The sequence below is a fragment of the Pecten maximus genome, chromosome 10 (genome assembly GCF_902652985.1).
Source record: "Pecten maximus chromosome 10, xPecMax1.1, whole genome shotgun sequence".
Taxonomy (NCBI): domain Eukaryota; kingdom Metazoa; phylum Mollusca; class Bivalvia; order Pectinida; family Pectinidae; genus Pecten; species Pecten maximus.
Genome location: NC_047024.1, coordinates 27,532,419 through 27,551,532, shown reverse-complemented (window position 1 = coordinate 27,551,532; position 19,114 = coordinate 27,532,419). Strand labels below are relative to the sequence as shown.

General features: G+C 36.2%; 1 protein-coding gene across 1 annotated transcript in view; it reads right to left on the bottom strand.

The window, feature by feature from the left end:
* Positions 1-16,083, bottom strand: part of LOC117335667 (LIM domain only protein 3-like) — a 200,269-nt gene extending 184,186 nt beyond the window's left edge. The window contains exon 1 of the mRNA XM_033895821.1: positions 15,152-16,083. Coding sequence (XP_033751712.1) covers positions 15,152-15,215 — 64 coding nt within the window. The 5' untranslated portion in view covers positions 15,216-16,083. The remainder of the gene's footprint in view (positions 1-15,151) is intronic.
* Positions 16,084-19,114: the final 3,031 nt, after the last annotated feature.

Genomic DNA, 19,114 nt, shown 5'->3' with positions numbered 1-19,114 from the left:
ACGAGGTTTTACAACCGGAAAGATTTTAATTTTGTCATTTGAAGGAAATAATTGTCACCAATTACAAGAAGTTTGGGACCTAAATTCAATTTTATTGAAATCCCCAGGAATTAAAAAATATAAAACAAGTGATCCGTAATGTAATAAGGTTTTCAAAGCATTAAGGAACGGCATAACGCATTGAGCTACGATCTGATAAAATTTGAATGAATGAAGGAACAGTTGCTAACACAATTAGTTCTAAAATATCTCAATTCCCAAGACTCCTCCATAATTATAACCACGGGAAACTACTGAAAATTTGTGTTTCCACGGTAATCAATTTACCTTGTTTTTTTTTTTTACTCTGAAAGTTAGTTGATAATCCAACTATTGAAAATTAGCTTCAGAGGGGCAATTCCGTTATGTATTCAAATCAGACACACTAATGCAATTTACAATGACATCAATTTCACGTATTCCTCCATAGAATGGAAAAATTATCAAAGATAATAAAACATGTTAATCAGAAGGATTTGTTTCAGGAGGAAGTACAAATTTAAATGATCCCATTCAATTTCTCAAATCTCGATGTGAAATTTATAACATTTTAATTAATTCTGTAATGAGTTTCAAGCAATATTGTCTCGTACAACTGATTATTGATGGCACACGAAATGAAATTGAAACATTCCTTAGAAAATATTACTGAGGTAATAAAAAAAAAGAAAACCTCCATCAATGTGGTAATTTTACTCTATGATTACTTTAAAATTTTACAATATTGTAAACAGTAGAGAAATTACTTTTGATTTTTACGCACATTTAAAAACATAATGGAATGATTGTGATTTTATATTTCCAAAAGATATTAATTGTATTTTGATACCATCTCAATTCTTTTACTCATTTTTTGTAAGAATGATATCAATTTTCTCAATATTTTTTTTACCATAATACAAAACTGGACCACTAGAACAGATCTAAAGTTTGAACCACCAGAGGATCACAGTGGCCAAATGATCCAAAAGATTCAACAAAAATCATTGTATGACCTTTGAATACTCAACTAAACTGTCAAAGTCATCTGGCAAGTTTAATAGATTTAAACAAAAAGGAAAATGACTACTGCTGAAAAAATGTTAAAAACATTTGTTATTTAGGAAATTAATATATTGAATACACCTTTTAATGAGATTGTTTCCAAAAAGGTACTATTTACCTACAGGACACCAGTATATCCCCCTACCTACAATAAGGGTATGTCATATTTACCTACAGGACACCAGTATATCCCCCACCTACAATAAGGTACGTCATATTTACCTACAGGACACCAGTATATCCCCCACCTACAATAAGGTATGTCATATGTACCTACAGGACACCAGTATATCCCCACCTACAATAAGGTATGTCATATTTACCTACAGGACATAAGTATATCCCCCACCTACAATAAGGTATGTCATATTTACCTACAGGACACCAGTATATCCCCCACCTACAATAAGGTATATGTCATATTTACCTACAGGACACCAGTATATCCCCACCTACAATAAGGTATGTCATATTTACCTACAGGACACAAGTATATCCCCACCTACAATAAGGTATATCATATTTACCTACAGGACACCAGTATATCCCCCACCTACAATAAGGTATGTCATATTTACCTACAGGACACCAGTATATCCCCCACCTACAATGAGGTATGTCATATTTACCTACAGGACACCAGTATATCCCCCACCTACAATAAGGTATGTCATATTTACCTACAGGACACCAGTATATCCCCCACCTACAATAAGGTATGTCATATTTACCTACAGGACACCAGTATATCCCCCACCTACAATAAGGTATGTCATATTTACCTACAGGACACCAGTATATCCCCCACCTACAATAAGGTATGTCATATTTACCTACAGGACACCAGTATATCCCCCCACCTACAATAAGGTATGTCATATTTACCTACAGGACACCAGTATATCCCCCACCTACAATAAGGTATGTCATATTTACCTACAGGACACCAGTATATCCCCCACCTACAATAAGGTATGTCATATTTACCTACAGGACACCAGTATATCCCCCCACCTACAATAAGGTATGTTATATTTACCTACAGGACACCAGTATATCCCCCCACCTACAATAAGGTATGTCATATTTACCTACAGGACACCAGTATATCCCCCACCTACAATAAGGTATGTCATATTTACCTACAGGACACCAGTATACCCCCACCTACAATAAGGTATGTCATATTTACCTACAGGACACCAGTATATCCCCCACCTACAATAAGGTATGTTATATTTACCTACAGGACACCAGTATATCCCCACCTACAATAGGGTATGTCATATTTACCTACAGGACACCAGTATATCCCCCACCTACAATAAGGTATGTCATATTTACCTACAGGACACCAGTATATCCCCCACCTACAATAAGGTATGTCATATTTACCTACAGGACACCAGTATATCCCCACCTACAATAAGGTATGTCATATTTACCTACAGGACACCAGTATATCCCCCCACCTACAATAAGGTATGTCATATTTACCTACAGGACACCAGTATATCCCCACCTACAATAAGGTATGTCATATTTACCTACAGGACACCAGTATATCCCCACCTACAATAAGGTATGTCATATTTACCTACAGGACACCAGTATATCCCCACCTACAATAAGGTATATCATATTTACCTACAGGACACCAGTATATCCCCCACCTACAATAAGGTATGTCATATTTACCTACAGGACACCAGTATATCCCCACCTACAATAAGGTATGTCATATTTACCTACAGGACACCAGTATATCCCCCCTACAATAAGGTATGTCATATTTACCTACAGGACACCAGTATATCTCCACCTACAATAAGGTATGTCATATTTACCTACAGGACACCAGTATATCCCCCACCTACAATAAGGTATGTCATATTTACCTACAGGACACCAGTATATCCCCCCTACAATAAGGTATGTCATATTTACCTACAGGACACCAGTATATCCCCCTACAATAAGGTATGTCATATTTACCTACAGGACACCAGTATATCCCCCCACCTACAATTAGGTATATCATATTTACCTACAGGACACAAGTATATCCCCCACCTACAATAAGGTATGTCATATTTACCTACAGGACACCAGTATATCCCCACCTACAATAAGGTATATCATATTTACCTACAGGACACCAGTATATCCCCACCTACAATAAGGTATATCATATTTACCTACAGGACACCAGTATATCCCCCACCTACAATAAGGTATGTCATATTTACCTACAGGACACCAGTATACCCCCACCTACAATAAGGTATGTCATATTTACCTACAGGACACCAGTATACCCCCACCTACAATAAGGTATGTCATATTTACCTACAGGACACCAGTATATCCCCCACCTACAATAAGGTATGTCATATTTACCTACAGGACACCAGTATATCCCCACCTACAATAGGGTATGTCATATTTACCTACTGGACACCAGTATATCCCCCACCTACAATAAGGTATGTCATATTTACCTACAGGACACCAGTATATCCCCCACCTACAATAAGGTATGTCATATTTACCTACAGGACACCAGTATATCCCCACCTACAATAAGGTATGTCATATTTACCTACAGGACACCAGTATATCCCCCCACCTACAATAAGGTATGTCATATTTACCTACAGGACACCAGTATATCCCCACCTACAATAAGGTATGTCATATTTACCTACAGGACACCAGTATATCCCCACCTACAATACGGTATGTCATATTTACCTACAGGACACCAGTATATCCCCCACCTACAATAAGGTATATCATATTTACCTACAGGACACCAGTATATCCCCCACCTACAATAAGGTATGTCATATTTACCTACAGGACACCAGTATATCTCCACCTACAATAAGGTATGTCATATTTACCTACAGGACACCAGTATATCCCCCTACAATAAGGTATGTCATATTTACCTACAGGACACCAGTATATCTCCACCTACAATAAGGTATGTCATATTTACCTACAGGACACCAGTATATCCCCCACCTACAATAAGGTATGTCATATTTACCTACAGGACACCAGTATATCCCCCTACAATAAGGTATGTCATATTTACCTACAGGACACCAGTATATCCCCCTACAATAAGGTATGTCATATTTACCTACAGGACACCAGTATATCCCCCCACCTACAATAAGGTATATCATATTTACCTACAGGACACAAGTATATCCCCACCTACAATAAGGTATGTCATATTTACCTACAGGACACCAGTATATCCCCACCTACAATAAGGTATATCATATTTACCTACAGGACACCAGTATATCCCCCACCTACAATAAGGTATATCATATTTACCTACAGGACACCAGTATATCCCCACCTACAATAAGGTATGTCATATTTACCTACAGGACACCAGTATTTACTGTTAAAAGATTGGAGTTTCATTTGTCTATGATGTGTCTGTTTCCAAGTTTCAAAATAGAGGGGAGATAATCTGCTACTAAAATTTTGCTCAGCAATACTTGAAAAAAAAAACTTAAGGAGGTGGAAGCCATTCCATATTCACAGGAAAATGTAATTTAATCTCTTTTTTTTTTTCAAAACATATTGTATTAATACCACAATATATATTAAAACAACTCACTGATATATTTATTTACAATACAGTGGCAATACAGGCACCTAGTTGTGACCTGTCTATTGTGGCCAGGGTTGATATTGACAGTGGTGACCTGTCTATTGTGATCAGGGTTGATATTGACAGCTCCTAGCTGTGACCTAGCTGTCTATTGTGACCAGGGTTGATATTGACAGCGGTGACCTGTCTATTGTGACCAGGGTTGATATTGACAGTGGTGACCTGTCTATTGTGACCAGGGTTGATATTGACAGATCCTAGCTGTGACCTGTCTATTGTGATCAGGGTTGATATTGACAGCTGTGACCTGTCTATTGTGACCAGGGTTGATATTGACAGTGGTGGCCTGTCTATTGTGACCAGGGTTGATACCGACAGTGGTGACCTGTCTATTGTGATCAGGGTTGATATTGACAGTGGTGACCTGTCTATTGTGACCAGGGTTGATGTTGACAGTGGTGACCTGTCTATTGTGACCAGGCTTGATACCGACAGTGGTGACCTGTCTATTGTGATCAGGGTTGATATTGACAGTGGTGACCTGTCTATTGTGATCAGGGTTGATATTGACAGCTGATAAACAGCTGATCAATGACAAGTTTTACTATACACCTCTCTTACTACAATCACTCCTTCCATCTTCCTCCAGGCTGAACTCAGTTAAATAACTGTCTAGAAAGCTCGCCCAGGTGTAGCACACACCATCACCGTAAAATACTGTCCATCTACATCAAACAATTCATGACCCCAGCAACCATCAGTTTATAAAAAAAAAGTGTGAATATCACTTTGAAGTTTAATCAATACTTCATGGTTATTGTAAGAAACTTCTATTTAAAAATTAAAATTTGGCAAAAAGAAAAGCAGAAAGAAAGTTTTAACGGAGATGATCTTATATAATATGCATTGTTATGCTGGATAAAAAGGTGAAGATTGTTGTTTTTACTATATGAGTTGTATGTAACTCATGTAAATTTCATTTGTAATGAACATATCAATAACAGATTTTATTTCAATTTGAAAAGCCAATAAATCTTTAAATTTTGATAAATCATGCAATAACTGCAAAAAAATATTATATATGAACTTTTTTTTTTCTATGCAGTGACAAAACAATTTTCAATCACATTCACTTCAAAGCACAGCATTTTAATGTAACAAGGAAATTCATTCATCATATAATTATATTTATGGTAGTTTCATTAGCGACTAATTTTGACACACATCAATCTCTCTGACAAACACTTAAGCATTGATGTCATTTTTTTTTAGGTTCATCGGGGTATGAAACAAATTTTATTTGCAAACTGTATAAATCAGCATAACGGATTCTTACAGAAGTTTGCAAACAAAATTTGTTTCATACCCCGATAAAACTAAAAAATAAATTGACATCAACGCTTATAATTAATTTTTGAAAATGATTTTCTAATTTAAAACATGTTTTATGTACAATTTTACTGGTTTTAAATGGGATTCTTTTTCTCAAATCAATACGCAACGTCAATTGTCGTATTGTGACGTCACATTTTTCGCACCATTCTTTGAATTTCTTTCATAGAAGAATGAAAAGAATTTTTCGACCAATCACATTGAGTATTTACCATGAAAACAAAGAAAAATCAATTATAGCTTAATGGTTTGGTTTGGTGTTGTATTGTTCAATGTCCTATCAATAGCTATAGTGCTAGCTGAGTGAAGTATACTGCCAAAGACAGCCAGCAGGACACTCCACCTGGTCACATTATACTGACAACAGTGAGCCAGTTGTCCAACTCCCAGAAATATTTGCTGAGTACTTAGAGATTCTGGCACTACTCGATGATCTCCTGTCTAATTCAATGGGTTGCCTTCTTAAAAAAGTATTTGTACTTGATAAAACTAATTTGTTTCAAATAAAAGACGCAAAAAATTAATTTCATTTCTTTCAATTAAAAATTTCTCCATTGCTTCAAACCTGTTAACAGTTTAAGTCTGGATTTTTTATGGTGATCCTGAATTTTTTCACTGTATCTGTTTTCAACAGAATCATTTCCTAGAATTATCCTGCTAATTTTTATTCAATTTCAAAATTATATTCTGAACCCAGAAATAATTTTGACTTTAAATACTTGTGTCAAATAGGAGTCATATAAATTACACATTTAAGCATTTAAATTTTATCCACATTTTTCTCTGTCAAGCTACTGTCACCGAGAGTGATGATAAACTTAGGTTAAAATTAATGAATCAAAATAAATAAGTAAGATAGGAGTGGCTTTAAACTTCTCCGAAGAATTAAACTCTTCTTTATAGACCCTGGTGTCTGCTTTGATCCTTTGTAACACATTCTGGCTTTCAAGCTTGAAACCTGACGACTTATTATTATCCAGAGGGAGACAACTCTTACTCAATCCCTGGCAATGTGACGACAGTTTCAGAGAGTATTTCAAATCATCTCAGTCCTTTGTATGATAAGTATAGTCATGATTTAGTGTGCTAATATGTCTGTTATTTCCTTACAAAACTGACAGGAGTTTAATGGTCTGCTGCACTTTGAAAGGAACACTGACAGACAAGGGGAGAAAAAATTCAAACTTGCCAAATATGAATAAGCCCTCAAGGGAACTGTGAGAGAAATGAGCTGTGTTATACTAGTCAGTGAAAGCATGGCCGCATGAAAGATACTCCATTAGAAACAACATAAGATTTTGATTTGTATCCTGTCCCACGCATAAACCAGCATCGGGATAAGCCAGGGTATGTCTACTGCTCGGGACGGTCTTAACACCTTTCATCTCCATCCGCGATCCGTCTTCGTAAATCTCAAGTCATCTGTTTGTTTAAAATGTATTAAGTAAATGTGTTTTCAGACAATAGCTTTTATAGTCTCCGAGTAACTGTATATGTATACCGATGATGGAGATAAGAAGTTGTGAAGGGCTTTTAGAGTCAACTTTGTTTGAAATGCATCAAAAAGTATGTAATAGCTTTTTACTGCGGTTACTAGATGGATTAGAAACGACATAAAAACAGAAATATTTCCGACGACATAGACAGATTCAGACTTTTTTTTTACCACAAACGAAAATGTTAATGATATCTGAATATCCAAAAAAATCATCAGTTAGGATTGAAGACAGACAAAAACAGTAACAAAATAGAGAAGACAGATAAAAACAGTTACAAAATAGAGAAATCTAAGATGAATGTTTCATAAAGCAGGCTACTGGGACAGACGTTTGAGTAGCTGATTTGGCTATTTGTGACACAGTGTTAAAAGCTTTGAAGGATAGTATTAAACTTTCCTATTATTTCGTACTGAAAATGAAAAACCAGGATAGTGTATCACAAAAAAGTGACCCAATAAATCACTATTTTCAGCAAATCACTTCATTAAATAAAGTCATTAGATTTATATGTATACATCTAAATGTTTCTGTAACTTAAAATTATGCAATCAGTAGAATAACTCTCAAACAATAACAGAATCAAATACTTTCCTATATTACAATTAATATTAATTAGTTTGATATTTATACACTCTTTTAATAACAATTTACCCAACATTAACATCCCCTTAATAACAATTTACCCAACATTAACATCCCCTAAATAACAATTTACCCAACATTAACACCCCTAAATAACAATTTACTCAACATTAACACCCCCTTAATAACAATTTACCTAAAATTGACACCCCCTTAATAACAATTTTTCCCAAAAAAACACCCCCAAAACAATTTTCCGACATTTAATCCCCTTAAATAACAACCCACAAACACCCCTAAACAAACCAAAAAGGAAACCCCAAAACAAGGCCAAAAGGAACACCCCCCAAGAAAAAAGGGGGCCCAACAGGGGAAAAAAAGCCCAAAAGAACAGGGACCCAACAGGGGAAAACCCCGGAAGAAAAAGGGACCCAACACGAACACCCCCGGGAAGAACAAGGGACGCAAACAGGAACACCCCCGGAAAGAACAAGGGACCAACAGGAACACCCCGGAAGAAAAAAGGACCCAAACATTAACACCCTTAATAACAATTTACCCAACACTAACACCCCCTTAATAACAATTTACTCAACATTAACACCCCCTTAATAACAATTACCTAAACATTAACACCCCTTAATAACAACTTACCCAACATTAACACCCCTTAATAACAATTTACCCAACACTAACACCCCCTTAATAACAATTTACTCAACATTAACACCCCCTATAACAATTTACCTAACATTAACACCCTTAATAACAATTTACTCAACATTAACATCCCCTTAATAACAATTTACCCAACACTAATATTCCTTTAATAACAATTTACCCAACATTAACACCCCCTTAATAACAATTTACCCAATATTAACACCCCCTTAATAACAATTTACTCAACATTAACATCCCCTTAATAATAATTTACCTAAAATTGACACCCCCTTAATAACAACTTACACAACATTAACATCCCCTTAATAACAATTTACCCGACATTAACATCCCCTTAATAATAATTTACCCATTAACACCCTTTAGTACAATTCTCTTGACACTAACACCAAAACCAACCCCTTAATTACAAATGACCCATCAAGAACATACCCCTTAATTACAATTTTATCAACATTAACACCAAGCTAATTATGATTTACCAGAAATTCACTATCTTCCCCTTTTTGGCCCCCTTGGAGGCCAGACACACCATTTATACAAATTTTATTCCCTTTCTCGGAAGAATGGTTTACATCAAAATTTTGACAAAATTCTGTTCTTTATAGGCCAGTCTAGGGGCCAAACCTACACATATATACTACAAAATCGATTCCCTTTTACCTAAGTATACTATAGATCAAATTTCGATCAAATCCTTTCATTTCTATAAAAGAAGGATAACAAAGAATGTTATATATTTCCCCTATTGTGCCCTAGCTGTCCCTCAAGTCCCCAGGTGGGGAAAGGGGCAAACATACCATTCAAAATTAGTCTATCTTTGTGGGGCATGATTCAGACCAAATTTGGTCAAAATCTACTGAGTTGTTCATGAGTAATTGTAATTTTTAGGAGAAGTTGACAGACATACAAAAGACGCCTCACTATGGAAGAAGCTCCACAACCCTACTGACCAGGTGATAACAAGAGGTTGATTGGCCTTAATGGCCATCCGACTACAAACTTAGGACTTTCAGCAAAGAGAATGATATACCCTGACTTCCCGTAAAATCCTACAAAATAATGTCTTTCTATTATGGTTGTTTTGAACAGCATTTATTAACTACTTGTCAGTATAGTGATCAAAATTATTTAAAGCCAAATGATCTAATTTCCCCTTGTGGGGCCCCTCCTCTTTGTCCTTTCAAAAGCAATTGCCCCTCTTTTAATTTCATTACAAATTCAGTTGAAACTGCTATAATAATGGAGTAATTTCCCTTTTAGACCCCACCTCTCTGTCCCAGGGGTCAAACTAGCTTAACGGCATTAAGGAGGAGTAGTTTTTTTAAAGCAAAATTTCAGTTAGTTCCCATTTTGGAGCCCTATCCCTCTGTTGGATCAAACAAGTCTCATTAATATCTATATAAATAATGATTGCTCTCCCCTAATGATGTTTTGGGACAAATCTGGTTAAAATCCACTTAGGCATTAAGGAGTATATAGTAATGTTTCAAAGCAAAATTCTAGCTAACTTGTCCCCTTTTGGGGACCAGGCCCTCTGTCCAGGGTTCGTAACAACCTCAATTATACAAGAGGCCTGGAGGGCCTGTATCGCTCACCTGGTTTCATGAGATATGAAACAAGAATGATGCTTAAGTATATTTGTCGCTGGTATTGCTATGTCAATATATCATAAGCATTTTATATGGGTACATGTAAATTGGTTTTATTGTAATTCTAAAAACGTCAATTTAGCCAACCCTTTTGGCCCCACCCCTCAGCCCCCCCGGGGGGTTAACCCCAACATTTGTACAATTTTGAATACCCACCCCATAAACATCCTACCATACAAATGTGGTTTTTATGTCAAAAAGTACAATTAATCCATGAAATGAATTTGACTTTGACCACAACCCCATAGGGATTGCTACCACACAAATGTGAGTGATATCAATTGCTTAGTTTCAGAGAAACCAATTGACCCCTTTTGACCCTGCCCTCTTCCCCCCGGGGGGTCAGCTCCTTCCTTTATACAATTTTGAATCCCTACCCCAAAAGGATGCTACCAGTCAAATATGAGCTTTATCCATTGCTTAGTTTCAGAGAAGAAGTTGTTTAAACAAATTGACCACTTTTGGCCCGCCCCTCAGTCCCCATGGGGGTCAGCCCGGCCGTTACTTGTACAATTTTGAATCCCTAACCCCAAGGGATGCTACCAGTCAAATATGAGAGATATCAATTGCTTAGTTTCAGAGGAGATGTTGTTTATATCAATTCTGCCAAACTGACCCCTTCTGACCCGCCCCTTAGCCCCCAGGGGGGTCAGCGCCGTCATTTGTACAATTTTGAATCCTTACCCTAAGAGGGTGCTACCAGGCAAATATGAACTATATCCATTGCTTAGTTTCAGAGAAGAAGTTATTTAAACAAATTGACCACTTTTGGATCCCTACCCCAAGGGGATGCTACCAGGCGAATATGAGCGATATCCATTGCTTAGTTTCAGAGAAGTCGTTTATATCAATTAAGCAAAATTGACCCCTTTTGGCCCCGCCCCTAAGACCCCCGGGGAGTCATCCCGACCATTTGTCCAATTTTGAGTTCCCACCCCATAGGGATGCTTTTGACCAAATTTGTCAATTGTTGAAGGACAGATGACAGACGGACGATGGACGGACGACGGACGACAGACGCCACTGTATGGCATAAGCTCTGACCTTGATCCTTCGGACCAGGTGAGCTAATAATGATGATTGCCCTCCTTCAATGATGTTTCAGGCCAAATTTGGTTATAATCTGCATTGGTGTTAAGGAGGAGTGGCCTTTTGAATATAAAAAGTTTTTATGCACAGTGGATGGCGGATGAAGCATGAGGGCCATAGGTCAACCTAACCTGATATTAATGGAAAAGGAAGAATTTTCTTTTTTCTTTTTTTTTTCTTAATGGCAGATTGAATAATAAAAGGCAATCCTATAAAGCTATCATTAAAGCTGAACCTTCTTTGAGAAAAGTGGTGCCGCGGTGGCCGAGTGGTTAAGGTGTCCCGACACTTTATCACTAGCCCTCCACCTCTGGGTTGCGAGTTCGAAACCTACGTGGGGCAGTTGCCAGGTACTGACCGTAGGCCGGTGGTTTTTCTCCGGATACTTCGGCTTTCCTCCACCTCCAAAACCTGGCACGTCCTTAAATGACCCTGGCTGTTAATAGGACGTTAAACAAAAACAAACCAAACAAAAACAAACCAATCTTTGAGAAAGCATGGGATGAAATCTCACTGGAAACTACTGAACAGTACTTGATCATGAGATAGGTGCAATAACTGATTTGCTATTCATAGTAACAGTGACCTTGATTGAGTTTAAAACTTGAAAAGCAATCCAATTCACAAAGCACAAGCACTTTTTATGAAGAGGCACATACTAGACAAAGTTTGAGTGGAATTGACCCAACAGACCTTGAGATAGTGTGAGGCAACCATTTTTCTACTTACATCAACTATGACCTTGACCTTTGACCTCCGAACTTGAAAATCAACAAATCCCAAGTAAACATGTAAATTCTGAAAGGAAGCAATGGATGAAGTCAGAAAAGAAATTAGCCTGATAGATTATTTATTGCTTGCACAGATGTAAGACATGGAATTTAATTTGGTTTTATCCTGAAGGTATTGTTGGTGTATGGTACAAGCCTGAAGTCCAGTGGATGTCACCTGCTGTTGTGCTATATGAGGTAAGCACATGTTTGGTGTTATTTTGCAAGTTTGTTGCTCAACAAAAAATTTAGGTACCAGTAGTTTGAGGCTTAAAATACAATAATTTTGAGTATTTGCCCAGTTTAGCTGGTTGTGTTTTATGTCGTTTTACTATTCGGAAGGTTTTAGCTCTCCTGGTCCAAAGGACCACGATGAGGCTATTCCATACCATTCGAGTCTGTCATTTATCGTTCATTCGTCCATCTGTATGTCATCAATTTCTTCAAAAGACTTATCAGCCAATGGATTGAAATTTAACATACTTTGACTTAAAGCACCCCCAGGTGGGGATTCAAAATTGTACACATACAGACCCCCAAGGGGGCTGAGGGGGTGGGGCCAAAAAAGGAGTAATTTGGCTATATATTTATAAATAACTTCTCTAGTTACAGAAGACCAAGCATTTTGGTAATAAATAAGCATTAAACTATAATCCTGTTAATGTATTTTGTGTTTTCAATAGAAATCTATTATTTTATATTTGGAAGATTATACTAAAAAGAAATATAACTAAAAGTATAGGGATATATAAGTAAAAGTATGTATATTAAATCACACAATGGTAATCATATAGGACTATCAGTAAAACTACAAAGACGATATGCCTCTATTGATGATCGAATCACTGGCCCTTAGACTTCCTGATTCCACGATCTACCGTCGAGTTTATGGCCACTCTGATGTAATCTTCAATTCTTATCTTCTACACTATTTCATTTTATATGCAGTCTAGAACCTTAGTTTTTGTTTCTGATACAATGGTTCCCACATGAAGGTCAAACAGTTGTACATTAATACATTAAAAGGATCAAGAAACTCTAAGACGATATTTGGGGTTATACCTAAGACTTCGTTACTTGACATTCTACTAAGTATGGAAATTCCCACTAACTAAATCTATTTATATAACATTGAAACATTTTTAGAATCACTGATATGTTAATTTGAACAATTTATCATAATTTATTAATAGTACTTTTCAAACAAGGGGAACCTATATATAAAATTTAAGATTTAGCAATAGTGGCTGTCTGTTGTTTTTGGATTGGTCCCAAAATGCAACACCAGGGACCAAGGGGAACCTACATATGAAATTTGAGAAAGATCCCTTCAGTACCTTCTGTAAAATAGCGATAACAAACTTCAATTGTCAAAATACAAGATGGCTGCCTGTCGGCCATGTTGTTTTCCTATTGGTCCCAAGATGCAATATGCAGAACTACAGACCAAGGGGAACTTATAAAAATGTTTGAGAAAGATCCCTTCAGTACTTTCTGAAAAATAGCGATAATAAGTTTCAATTGTCAAAATCTAAGATGGCTGCCTGTCGGCCATGTTGTTTTACGATTAGTCTCAAAATGCAATATGCATAACTAGGCACCGAGGGGAACCTAAATATGAAATTTGAGAAAGATCCCTTCATTACTTTCTGAGAAATAGCGATAACAAACTTCAATTGTCAAAATCTAAGATGGCTGCCTGTCGGCCTTGTTGTTTTCTGATAGGTCTTAAAATGTAATATGCATAACTAGGCACCAAGGGGAACCTATATATGAAATTTGAGAAAGATCCCTTCAGCACTTTCTGAGAAATAGCGATAACAAACTTCAATTGTCAAAATCCAAGATGGCTGCCTGTCGGCCATGTTGTTTTCTGATAGGTCTCAAAATGCAATATGCATAACTAGGCACCAAGGGAAACCTACATATGAAATTTGAGAAAGATCCCTTCAGTACTTTCTCAGAAATAGCGATAACAAACTTCAATTGTCAAAATCCAAGATGGCTGCCTGTCGGCCATGTTGTTTTCTGATTGGTCTCAAAATGCAATATGCATAACTAGGCACCAAGGGAAACCTACATATGAAATTTGAGAAAGATCCCTTCAGTTCTTTCTCAGAAATAGCGATAACAAACTTCAATTGACAAAATCCAAGATGGCTACCTGTCGGCCATGTTGTTTTCCGATTGGTCTCAAAATGCAATATGCATAACTAGGCACCAAGGGGAATCTACATATGAAATTTGAGAAAGATCCATTCAGTACTTTCTCAGAAATAGCGATAACAAACTTCAATTGCCAAAATCCAAGATGGCTGCCTGTCGGCCATGTTGTTTTCCGATTGGCCTCAAAATGCAATATGCATAACTAGGCACCAAGGGAAACCTACATATGAAATTTGAGAAAGATCCCTTCAGTAAAATGTGAATATTCATAAACTATATATATATGCAGATGAGATGTAATCATCAATTGAAAAAAAAATTAAAGAAATTCATGCATTCAATTTTAATCGATCATTTGAAAATTAATTCATATACCAATCACTCATAAAATACTTTGTTATAGGAAATGATTCATCAGCCACTTCACTTTTTGTAGCTTGTGATATATTTTTTTAATGAGGACACATTAAATGACATGCTACTGATCAGTTTGTTAAAAATCTATACCATTTTTTTTCTTATTTCAATTCCTGTAAAAAAATGTTTTTTTTCTAATTTTTGTAACAAAGATTTTAATTATTCCATTGTGATTACCTGTATCCATCGTCTGCACCTGACCCAGAAAACTTGCTCCCTGTTCTGATTTATTCTGCGACATAAAGGAATCCAGGAGTGAGCACTTAGAATGAATTATTCACAACACATAATATCCAGCTCCAAAGAACACATTGAATTAAATCCTTTTTTACTGCATTAAATCTATCGTCAGGTCAATGTTGACAATCTGACATCACCACACCAGTACAGGTACGTGTCACAGATCCAGCTCTGTAAATCCTACGAACCTTACAATCAAAAAGACATCTATGTACCTTACCATCAAACAGACATCTTACCAGGTACAGGCCAATAGTAATCCTCTTGATAAAAAAAAGATCAACCTGGATTCTTATAATTGGATTAAAGAATTTGATAAGAAATAGTATATTTTATCAGAGTATTAAATGTGATTGGGTTGGATGTGTGAGACCATTAAGGAGTATACCACGATTTGTCCAGACTTTCAATTCCTCTTACCATGTTTAATCACATCCTTAAATGCCTTATCATTTCCTAGTGATAGAATGTCTTTTAAGTTGATGAAATATTGGACATTACTTTTCCTCTCTAAATCAATTCTCATTAATCTTCTATACTCCTATCATTAACACACGATTACTTCCTGGAAGACAAAATTGTATAGGTATCGCACAGTTAAATGTTTATCCGGTCTTCAAAGGTTCCAAATCACACGGCCTTTTACCATATAAGAAGCCCCATCAACTTACTTCACTCCGAGGAAATGATTTTTACATACAATAAATTACTTAATGTACTAACAATAGAGTATATTGTACCCTAAACACAATTGACATACAACTTCATTACAGCACTGTGTCTATCAAATACACACCGACCCTGGATTCTCCATAAACCGTACTACTAAATACAGGTAGTGTTAATATACAATTTACCCATCAGTATCTGCGTACAAATAAACAGTGGGGGCAAACACAGGTAAGCATACACACCTGTAGAGCCTTACTAACGAGATTACCATCATTTTACAGGTACACAGATATTCCCTTTGGGGTATAGCACCAGTTCACGTGACCCTAATCACTCAACTCCAGCTTGAACTGACAGCATCAGAATTTGAAACGTACATCTCCTGATCGTACTACAGGTAAAATTGTCTGTTTCTGTATGTTATTGACAGCTGTGCTATAAGTATAGATATATTCTGATATAGATGTAGACGTACATATCAAAAGAATAATTATTATTTCATGATAATCTCTATAGAAACATCAGATATAAGACATTTATTATAATATACAGTTCTGAAATTCCAGTTTACTACACTATAGAAATAAAGGTGATCACTACGGAATGACATTTACCGTAGAGATGAATGGACCAAGCCAGAGAGATGGATCATTCTAACTTGGGCACTTTCTCCTCCCACTAGCTACCATCAAAGCCTTAATTTTCTTGATTCATTTCTTTCGATGTACAGACATGGAAGACAAAAGATGGCGACACATAACAAAGATTTTATTAACCATGACCATTTATACCTGCCCTCCTCCCAATCATGGCTGGTCAAACACTTATACAATATACACAGCCATCCACAAAATACACTACCATCCACAAAATACTATACACACTCTTTTGACTTGTTGAAATATCATAAGTGCATCACAAACTTTAACTTAACAATTTTTTTGAAGATTATTAATTTGTCAATGATGATGACAATTTTTTTGTGAAAATAACCCACCTGGATGAAGTTTCAGAGAGGGTCAAGGGAGCTAGGGACCTTTCCCCGACCCCCAAGATATATTCTATAACTTGCATAAGAACCATCATGTACGATATCAAAACACTATATTAATTATACCTTCCAAAAATTGTGTTACTCGATCTGTAAAAAGATGTTCTCAATCTAACAAAATTTGTAAAAAGACATAATATTGAAAAAATGTTGCATTTTGAGGATTTATAGATCATCAATAACCATAATGATTATATATCACATACAATTAATACATTATGATGAGAAGTTAACAGAAGAAAAATATACAACATTTTTATGATATTTACTGAATTTCAAAATGTCTGCAAATTCAAAGGACTTATAATTACAGAGTTTTGAAACCTGTTGTAATAGACAAAAAATACCTGTATATAACAGCAACCTCTCTTTAATGAAAAAGAAAAGGAATGAAAAATACCTGTTATAACCACAACCTCTCTTTAATGAAAAAGAAAAGGACTAAGTCATTTGCATAAATATGTCCTTTGAAATAATAATTTCTGTCAATAATTATTATTTACAATATCAAGATGGAATCATAAACTTTCCAACTACTGAAAATCCCTCTAATGAGGTCAAGTTGATGACAAAGAAAAAGATGCCTGTGTATAATAAAAACTTGTCTACTGTGACCAGTTCCCTATAGAACAGTTGATAATGAATTAAATCTCTAAGGCAAAAACTGAAAACCTCTCTATTGTGACCAGTTCAATGGGAGATCTATCACTTCATAATAACCTCTCAAAAGAGGTCATTCCATTGAGGGACATCTCATGTCCATACAAATTAGCTCAGTAATGACTGAATTTTTCAAAGGAAAATTTAAACTTCTGTATATACGGCAACCTAGTGTGTTTCCTGATAAATCAAGAAACCCTTTTGCAACAAAACCGAGAAAAACTGAAAATTTTAACTAAAAAGGAAACTTGACCATATATATTTATTCAGATATATCGTTTATAACAGGCAGTGTATCAATTAAAACATTAATTAAAAAGGTGAAAATACAAGAGATCCCAGAGGGATCTTGGCGCCCACCATTGAATGATCTTCATAGGTTCCATGTCAGATTGATCTTTTCTCTACTTTTCCCTTCATTTTACTAATCTGTGCAAATTGAGACATCCCTCCAGTACTTTTCAAACAAGGGAATCCTAGCTATATAAGAAATTTGAGATTTAACGATAATGGCTGTTTGTTTGCCAGGTTGTTTTCAGGACAGACTGGTCCAAAAATGCAATACAAGGGACCAAGGGGAACCTACTTATGAAATTTGAGAAAGATCCATTCAGTACTTTGAGAAATAGAGATAACAAACTTCAATTGTCAAAATCCAAGATGGCGGTCTGTCGGCCATATTGTTTTCCAACTGATCTCAAAATGCAATTAGCATAATGAGGCACCAAGGGGAACCTCCATATGAAATTTGAGAAAGATCCATTCAGTACTTTCTCAGAAATTTCAATTGTCAAAATCCAAGATGGCTGCCTGTCGGCCATGTTGTTTTCTGATTGGTCTCAAAACGCAATATGCATAACTAGGCACCAAGGGAAACCTACATATGAAATTTCAGAAAGATCCATTCAGTACTTTCTCAGAAATAGTGATAACAAACTTAAATTGTCAAAATCCAAGATGGCTGCCTGTCGGCCATGTTGTTTTCAGATTGGTCTCAAAACACAACATGCATAACTAGGCACCAAGGGAAACTTACATATGCAATTTGAGAAAGATCCATTCAGTACATTCTCAGAAATAGCGATAACAAACTTCAATTGTCAAAATCCAAGATGGCTGCCTGTCGGCCATGTTGTTTTCGGATTGGTCTCAAAACGCAACATGCATAACTAGGCACCAAGGGAAACCTATATATGAAATTTCAGAAAGATCCATTCAGTACTTTCTCAGAAATAGTGATAACAAACTTCAATTGTCAAAATCCAAGATGGCTGCCTGTCGGCCATGTTGTTTTCCGATTGGTCTCAAATCGCAATATGCATAACTAGGCACCAAGGGGAACCTACATATGAAATTTGAGAAAGATCCCTTCAGTACTTTCTCAGAAATAGCGATAACAAACTTCAATTGTCAAAATCCAAGATGGCTGCCTGTCGGCCATGTTGTTATCCGATTGGTCTCAAAACGCAATATGCATAACTAGGCACCAAGGGGAACCTTCATATGAAATTTGAGAA